Here is an 8,936-nt window from a genome sequence, read left to right on the forward strand (position 1 = left end):
AAATCCACTTTGCTTGTTCATAGTTCAGGGCCATGGCTATTACTTTGTTAATTCACCATTCCGACCGTATATGCACAGTTAGATGGAGTAGTCTTTAGTTTCAGCCTCTTTACGAGCTTGGAGTTAATTACATCGTGTCTTGCCGCTGAGTCAAAAAACACAATGACATCATGATTGGCCACTTGCCCTTTCATTTTAATTAACTAACTCTATATCACTAAAAGCTGTGTACCCCATTGCTGCGGGCCCTCTAAGAAGATCCCGCTGGCTGAATTTGCATCTAGTTGGTGGCTCTTTGGACTTTCCTCCATTTCTATGTCGCATTCTAAGACCACCATCTGAGCCATCCGATGTTCTTTGTTACGTGGAAAATCTTTCCAAAGGCATCCAAAATATAAGCCTTGTCTCCTCGCTTTCTCTTGTTGTTATGGGGTCAAAGACGACTTTGACCAAGCCCGGGCTGCCATTAGAGCAGCTTTTCTCTTCACTCCTATGTTTAGAAGGTGCCTCTGTTGGCTTTGCCTGCTTGGCTTGGCCACTGTGAGGCACTACCCTTACTAATATATGTTTATACCGTGTTCTACATCTACTGTCATGTGCTGATAATCCTGGTGAAGATGTCATAGTAGCTAGTCCTTGTTATTCATGATGGTCTTGTGTGAATATCATGAGGTGAAAACCGCATGAGCATGATGCTATAGTCGTTTCCTATGAGGAAGGGGAGATAATTCTTTATAATGTCACAAGATTATCTTAGATAGCTTTGAATAGAGGATGTGAAATATTTTGCATGACACTTGATGGACATTAGTTAAGCAAATTGATAATGCAATTTTTTAATCGAATACTCGAATTTGGCTTTATAGTGACACGGGTAGTGACCAAAGCCTGATGTTTATCAGGCACTGTTAGCATATCATTTCTAAGAGTTAGGAAAGTAAGTGTGAGCTTGGCTGGTGATCCTCATGTGACTGGTGGGTCACATTTCCCTCTGCGCTTGACGCCCTAGTGCATGGGGCTTAGGAATATGTACATTTGCCAATTAAAAGCATGGGTAACTTTCTAGTATTGCTCAACAGCCTGGTGGATATTTGTAGCTAGTTTGGTTTACGTTTCTTTTTTTCATATGGTTTTGTTCTATATTTTACAAGTTTAAATATCTCCTTTCTTGTATGGCATATATACAGGTCATTTTTAAGTATGCGTCTTATGAATATCTTCAAAGTATACAATTGTATGCAGATCATCCTAGGTATATATATGCACAAGAAAGTTCTTTTTTTTTTGCAAAATCACAAGCAAGGTCATTATAACAAGAAATTTGCATCTGATGTTTCATTTGCTAGGGGATGTATCTCTTTAGTAACATGTATATTATCAGTTCATTGGTTGTTTTACCAGCTTTGGTAACCTCAATGGATGACTATTGTCTTGTCTTGTTGTTTTTTATGATACAGTAGATTGGTCATGCTTGCTGGGTGGGCCTGCATTAACTGCTGTTTGCTGCTGCAGGTTGGAGATGATGAGTTTGGCTACATGCTGGCTGATATACTGAAGAAAAACAATGTAGAAGATGAAGGAATATTATTTGATAAAGGTGCTCGAACTGCTCTAGCTTTTGTTACACTACGCGCAGATGGTGAACGTGAATTCATGTTCTTTCGAAATCCAAGTGCTGATATGCTACTGCAGGAGAGTGAGCTGAATGTCGGCCTTATTCAAAAGGTTTGTCTAATCGAGTGCATTGTTTTTGAATCAATGCGTTGATGGATATTCTTAGGCTATATGCTTGCTTTTCTGTCTTCTATCTTTTGTACCTTTAGTTTACAATTGAAAAAGATTGTGGGCGGTTTCAAATATTTTATAATCACAGAATGTGGTTTATTCAGGCACACTTGTTAGGATAAGATGCTTTGGTGCTGTTTTGAAGTTTTTCTGTCTAGGTACCCATAGACGACCTTTTTATATGCAAGAATTATACAAAGTTTTGGCCAGTCGATTCATTTTGAAGTCTGGATTTGGCTACAGACGGCTATCTTACCATGATTGAGATATTCTACTTCAGTCAAGCAGTAAACTGAGGCCCTCTCTTCACTTTCCATCCACTGTTGCTAAGTGGTAGATAGCCTCTTCTCTATGTCAAGTGCAGGATGTGACATTTTAGGCTTTTTTAAGAGTTCAGCATGTTGAATCAGTCCAAAGGCTAGGTAATGCGCTATAGGACAGTAGACCTGTAAGAAAGTATCAACCATTATAGGGAAGAATATGTATTTATCAGTTGGCCCTGGAAGAGCAGAGCTAGCACAGAGCGTTGAGAAATCTAGCTGCACTATACATATGTGCATAACACGGAGTGGAAAATGGCAATGTATTAATGTGCTTGAATAGCCCTTGAGCCAACCATAAGCGTTTCGGCTATATGTTTATTTCCTCTTTGAACAATATAGATCACCATACATTTTGTAGTATACATCCATGATCCTCTCTCTTCTTATATTTCACACATGATATCAAAGGCATAATGATTCGTGATCTCATAGACATAGAGTTGAAGCTTTGGAATGTGACACGTGCCTCCGCACTGTCTCATTTGCAGTGCCTACACATGGCTTGAGGGCTTTGTCTTTGTTTTGTCATCCTGAGTCAAATAGGAAAGGATAAAGGGTTTTGCTTCACGCAGAAATGATTCAATGACATTCTTGCATGGCTGCCCTCCTCTTGCAGAGCATGAATTAATAAAAACATCACTTGCCTTGCTTTGTAGTTGTGCACAAATTTCCCTGGAATATCGTCTATCCAAGGACTCAACTGAAGACAAAGATACACCAGACTTGCCTGTTTAATCTGTTAACAGTTTTTTCTGCAAACATTCATCTGATCTCCAAAGTCTGGTATTTGATTTGAAGGGCTTAGCATGGTTGTATAATAAGCAATTCTGGTTTTATTTTTGGGATTACATTCATGTATTCTGACTGCTGCATCCAGGCAGCTATATTCCACTATGGGTCCATCAGTCTCATAACAGAACCATGTAAAAGTGCACATTTGGCTGCAATGAAGATTGCAAGAGAGGCTGGTGCTCTTCTATCGTATGATCCAAATTTACGGCTTCCTCTATGGCCATCAGCAAAAGCAGCTCGCGAAGGCATTTTAAGCATATGGAATGAAGCTGACATCATTAAAGTAAGTAGAGTTTTGGCTGAATAGACACGATCAGCAAGCTGTTTATTATTTTCCTTTGAAATTTGTGTATTTAGTTGGTCTTATGCTGTGAATATGAATATATTTGCAATTTATATATCAGCACAGCAGTTTAGGTGCTCTGCAAGTCATTTGGGTTTTCTAGGTCTTCAAGATATGGTACAGTAGGTGTGGACATCATGGAATCCCCATGATTTACACTGCTTTCTGAGCATCTATCCTTTCATTGACTCAGTGAGAGAACTGTGTGCAGATGAGTGAAGAAGAAATCACTTTCCTCACAGAGGGTGGGGATCCTTATAGTGACGAAGCGGCTAGAAAGTTGATGCATCCAAACCTGAAGCTCCTTTTAGTGACTGAGGGGCAGGATGGCTGTAGGTACTATACAAAGGTGGATTAAAAGCTCTGTGCATCCAGTTTCTGTTATGTTCATTAGCTGTGCTGCTGACGTTGGTTTTATATTAAGTCTTTGTTTAGTACAGCTGTTTCATGGCTTACTGTTGACAAAACAATCTCAGTGGTGCATAGAAGGACAGAAAAGCCATTTCAGAACTCTGGGAACGATCTATGATGTGAATAGTTATGAAGTGTCTCGTCTTTGATCCACAGGAATTTAGTGGGAAAGTGGAAGGAATGACAGTGGAGACTATTGATACAACAGGAGCTGGGGATGCTTTTGTTGCTGGAATCCTTAGCCAGCTTTCACAAGATATGTCTTTGACACAGGTATTCATCAGCCGGGACATGTCAAGCACCCAATTTTGGGCTGAAAGATCAATGTTTAGGTCTGATGAAGGCTACATAGTCATTAAGGCACTTACCAGGAAGATTGATATATGAGCAGGATCCTTGTAGTCTTGAGACTTGTGTATTGTCAGTCTCGTGCTATTTTGTAGGTGAAGTATAAGCAGAGCTCCTTTGCTCTAACACCAAAGTTCTGTGAAAATAATTCTTTTCTCATGAAGCCTAGGACTTCACCAGGAAGAAGGAAAGCATCAGCTGGACCATTGTAGGCTTCAACATAAGCTAGAGCTAATGTATTTACATGAGTAATATTTTCAATTATATTAACATACATTTCATTCTGCAGGATCAGAAAAGATTGGGAGAGGCACTGAAATTCGCCAATGCTTGTGGTGCAATTGCAACGACTGAGAGAGGTGCTATCCCGGCTTTGCCAGACAGGCAGGCGGTGCTGAACATTGTTAGCAAAGTTCCAGCTTGATCACTAACAGATCCCCACCAACTTAGCTTCAACACTGTCATCCATATAGGATGCTGTCCTGAAAGATTTACTACAGAACATTAGTGTCCACCTAGCCTCAAAAATGTTGCTCGAGCTTTTATAGAAAATGAAGTGGTTACTCGGGCCTGTGAAATAACTGCCCATTTTTATGATTTTCAGGAGGATGGTTAACCATCCTTGACTTACGTTTTTTTTTGGGGGGGGTTGGGCTTTTAGTTTCCCTATGGTCTTCATTTCTTCTCTTATCAGGACATACAAACTCTTAAATTGTACGATGCTTGAGAGTATTTGAAAGCTACTATAGAATTAGGTTTCTACCAAGCATGATCTAGGAGGGATGGTGCGACGCAACAATATCTGCATTTAAATATTTTTATCTGGGCACGTCTCATAATGTCTGTTCTGGATCAAGGTGCCTAAGAGACACTGTTACCTCATGCAAAAAAGCAGGCTATATGTCCAATCAAAACAAAATTGAGTTTTTGCATTGAACTTTTGCTTCATCTCTGCCTTGTTATTTTGGATCATTTGGTTCTGTTACCTCAGTAAGCACTGGGTGTAGTACAAATTCTAGTAACTTTTAGAGTCCATTCCAGCATTCTTTGTGGGTTTCTTTGTTTTTTTCCCACCCTGTGATTTACTTTTGAATTGGCTCATTTCATGGCATCATTTCATGTGTTTAAGATGTGGAAACAAGGACATGCCATCATTCCATGTTTGCCAATCCCTAAAGTAGGGGATCCCATTTGGTTCCCAGGGTCTTGAGGCCATGGTCCAAGAAGGGAGAAACAGTGGTTATTTCGTGTGCTCACGGCAAGCCTCTTCTCTTTGTCATTGCACACCTTTTGAATTGAAGTCTCCTTTCTGTCTTAGAGCAAAGGCCTCTACCTTCACTCATCTTCTTGAAGCATATTTTTGAGTATGTGTCTTGGATTTTCCACCAAGGATGTTCACCACCTTGGCTATGATAGCTTGTTGGAAAACACACCTACACTAGTTTGGAATATAGCAAAGCTAATGCAATGTGTAGATGAATGAATGTCCTTGCAGTCTTCAATTGAGAAAATAGGATATCTAAATGCCAAAGATGTATATAAAGTACAACACTCATTTTTTTCACTTCAGAGTGTGCAATTATGAGAAGAGAGAGAGAGAGAGAGAGAGAGAGAGAGAGATTCAAAATTGTAGAGAGAGAATACACAGATGTACAGCTAATAATAGATCTCATGTACATTTAAAAATCCTTACAAAACAAGCTTGCAAAATGTACCACACATGCAACAGGTTTTGGTGAGGTAGGATGCCACCTAAGGCTTCATATGTATATCTCAGATCCCTTCTAAACTACTGTGTGCCTCTTTGATAGGCTTCAGTAGTTGCTTTTGGTTGGGCTCTACTTGTTGCTTTCTTCTAGCATTCTTGTGCTTCCCATGTGGCTCAATGCATGTACCCAAATCTACACCAAGATAGCTTGAGGCATGCATTAAAATGGACCAAGTGTTGTGCACGCAAATGGGTTTATTTATACAATAGGTGACCCTTCAGACTAGCCGACCCGACACTGACCTATAGACATGTCTGTGTACTACTGTAGCACTCGACCAAACCTGCAATACTTGCCTAATAGTACTTCCAACCATTGGAGACTACTACTAAATTTGTCGGCTTGTTACAGGCCTTGTTGCTTTTCTTATTGTCCTTCCCCATCCTTGTTGTATATAGCCATATAGTAGGTCACATTCCAAGGCATGAGTGTTGCCCATGTGTCACACTTTTAATGTTGTCCACATGGTAACCAATGCACCTCCTTTATTCCACCTATCATGCCACAGGTATCAATACCCATTGCACTCATTTGGGGGCTAGTAGGTGGGGATTCAACTTATATTTCCAAAGTTTCACTTTGTAGAAACTCAAATCATGCAATAAAAATCTTAGTCTTAGTCGATATGTTTGGAAGCAAATTTTACAAAATTTGGCACGTTGTGACATGAGATTTCTGTGCTCATAATTCTTAATTTATAACTATTAACAATGCATTTCGTTTCATCCTAGCGTGGATGATGCAAAACAAGATTGTTGATTTGCCTGTTGGTCCTTATTTGGGAATAGTACTTCTATACTATGTACCGCATTTGTGCCGATGTGTGCCCTTATGTAGGAAAATTGAATGGTGAACATCTTACAACAAAATCTCAGTCTTCATTTCATTTGGACAATAAAACAAATTTACTCACAATTATAGGGTAGGGTTTTAAGTCTTTAGAAGCTACACTTAATGCTATTGAGCAGAACAATGTAATCTTCTTTATGCTACACTAGCACCTTGTAGACTAGGCACTTACTTAGATGACAAGTGACTTTCAAATTATAATACATCGTGTCGAAACAATAGAGAATATGCTAATATTTCTTGACACAAGTGGTGTTTAAACATGCTTGCTGGAGCTACAAGATCAATATACACTTCAAACTCTAGGGACATATGCATGTAGCTTTGAAATTGCCCACACTGTTGCCAAATACTCTAGCTTAGTTGCTACTTCTCAGGTGTGACAATGATCAACTAAGATAAATTATGGGTGACTAAAGTCCACCTTCATCTTATTATAATGTCACTAGTTGGCTCTGTGGACCTACTTATTGAAGAGACAATTATTGATTTCACCCCAATAAGGGTTACTAAGTCTTGTTATGCTTTTCCTCTTGGCCTAAGTCTAGAATAAGAATTGTCTGAAATCTTTGGGGGAAGAGTCTAGACACTCTGATTCCAAAAACCCTAAAACTAGAAGTCTCCAAATTGATGGAAGCCACCCTTGTCTCTAAAGAAGATTGAACTAGAGCATGATTCCATCTTTTCTTTTGCCAACTTTTCCAAGTCTCCATGATGCCAATTTGCACTGCCAATACTTTGTTCTCATAGTCCAACATATATACTTGCTATGTGCAAGGCTCTGCCTTCACATAAGCTTACCTTCTGTGAGATATTAGGGCTACAATAGACACGTTGCCAATAGAAAAAATCCAAAGATTCACAATGTATTAAACCTTTTGTGAGATATTAGGGCTCTACAATAGAGCACGTTGGCAATAGGAAAATACAAAGATTCACAATGTATTCAATCTATACTTTCGAAGTCAAAGTCCAATTTACCTGTATATGATATAAAACCTTCAAGAAACTATCATAGACCTTGGGCATTTGACTTAGGTTTCATCCATCTCATCTATTCCAAACCTAGGTAGGTTAGAAGGCACATACACATGGTAGATAGGCACACATAATGGTCCAATTTGCTAGAGCAGGGCATTCTTTCATACAACAAAAAATAGGAAGGAAATTTGAATATGGTAACCATTCGATATGAACAAATGACCCAGTATAACATTTAAATCCTTGGTGGTTCTAATCTTATACCAAAGTCAAATATTTAAAACCACATAAAATCCACAAAACATAGCCATTCATAAGGTGTAGGACCTAGGCAACATCCAAATCCATAGTCAAAACGTAGCTACATGTCACATATCTCACTCCTCATTTTGTAAATCCCCTAAGATCTATGTCAAGATAATAACATGGCATGTCTATGGACTACAAGTCAACTTTGCTAGTAGAAGAAAACATATCAATGATGGCATAGCCAAGGTCCATGAATGTACATATAGAGTAACCATTTTCCCACAAGAATAGCATTGAAACTCACTTGAGGAAGTGATGATACCAATTCATTGCACCAATAATAGCAAGTGTTTAACTTGAGAAAATGATAGAAATGCATCATACTAGTAATAGCAAGTATTTCACTTACTTGTAAAGGTGATTTTATCATTTTTCACCCCCATGAATATACACATCACACAACTTGGTATAGTTAAAGTGCAACAGCTGAACTACCTCAAACAAATAGCTCCTATTGGCATCAAATAATTGCTTCTATACTACTCTCTATCCATCTTAGGTGTCTCACCCACAGACTTTCATCAAAAGACATCCACTAGTAAGATCCTTACTTTTGCAAAGTGCACCATTAGAACATTTCAAAGGAAATTATTAGAACATGTATGCATACCATATCATAAGAGGATTATCATCTACATTGCTTATTGTCTCAACACCGTCATAAAGATAACTAGCATCTACAAGCATGTGTATGCTCCGAAGCCACCTTCTTTGTATAGAGATGGACAATCGAGAAGTTGTCCACCAACCAAAGAGTGACGTATCATCCTCACCTACAATGAAGCTTACAACAAGGTTTGTGACTTCAATTGACAAATCTCTCAAGAAGCCATCATCAAGACTCAACACAATGTCATCTCTTGGAATGCCATGATTGGTTTGATTCATTATCTCACAGCGTGTAATTAATACCAACACAATGGCCTACATTCTCCAGCATAGGTAGGCTAGTTCCTCCACCACATTATGACCACATCACATGCAAGCCCAATGGCCATCTCATAGATTTCCCATATTCCAAGCTAA

At 38.9% G+C, this 8,936-nt stretch overlaps 1 protein-coding gene across 2 annotated transcripts in view; it reads left to right on the top strand.

The window, feature by feature from the left end:
* Positions 1-4,908, top strand: part of LOC147906270 (putative fructokinase-7) — a 33,018-nt gene extending 28,110 nt beyond the window's left edge. The window contains exons 3-7 of one of the 2 annotated variants that reach the window (XR_015541353.1): positions 1,513-1,725; positions 2,986-3,183; positions 3,455-3,579; positions 3,811-3,927; positions 4,292-4,429. Coding sequence is in view for 1 of the 2 variants with exons in the window: in XM_087377573.1 (XP_087233699.1) it covers positions 1,513-1,725; positions 2,986-3,183; positions 3,455-3,592; positions 3,811-3,927; positions 4,292-4,426 (801 nt within the window). In the remaining variant the exon portion in view is untranslated. Of the gene's footprint in view, positions 1-1,512; positions 1,726-2,985; positions 3,184-3,454; positions 3,593-3,810; positions 3,928-4,291 lie in introns of both variants that reach the window. The other variant, XM_087377573.1, reaches the window with a different exon arrangement.
* The last annotated feature ends 4,028 nt before the right edge of the window (positions 4,909-8,936 follow it).

Source organism: Dipteris shenzhenensis, chromosome 1 (assembly GCF_047967505.1).
Source record: "Dipteris shenzhenensis isolate YYH24624 ecotype China chromosome 1, Dip_SZ_1.0, whole genome shotgun sequence".
NCBI lineage: Eukaryota > Viridiplantae > Streptophyta > Polypodiopsida > Gleicheniales > Dipteridaceae > Dipteris > Dipteris shenzhenensis.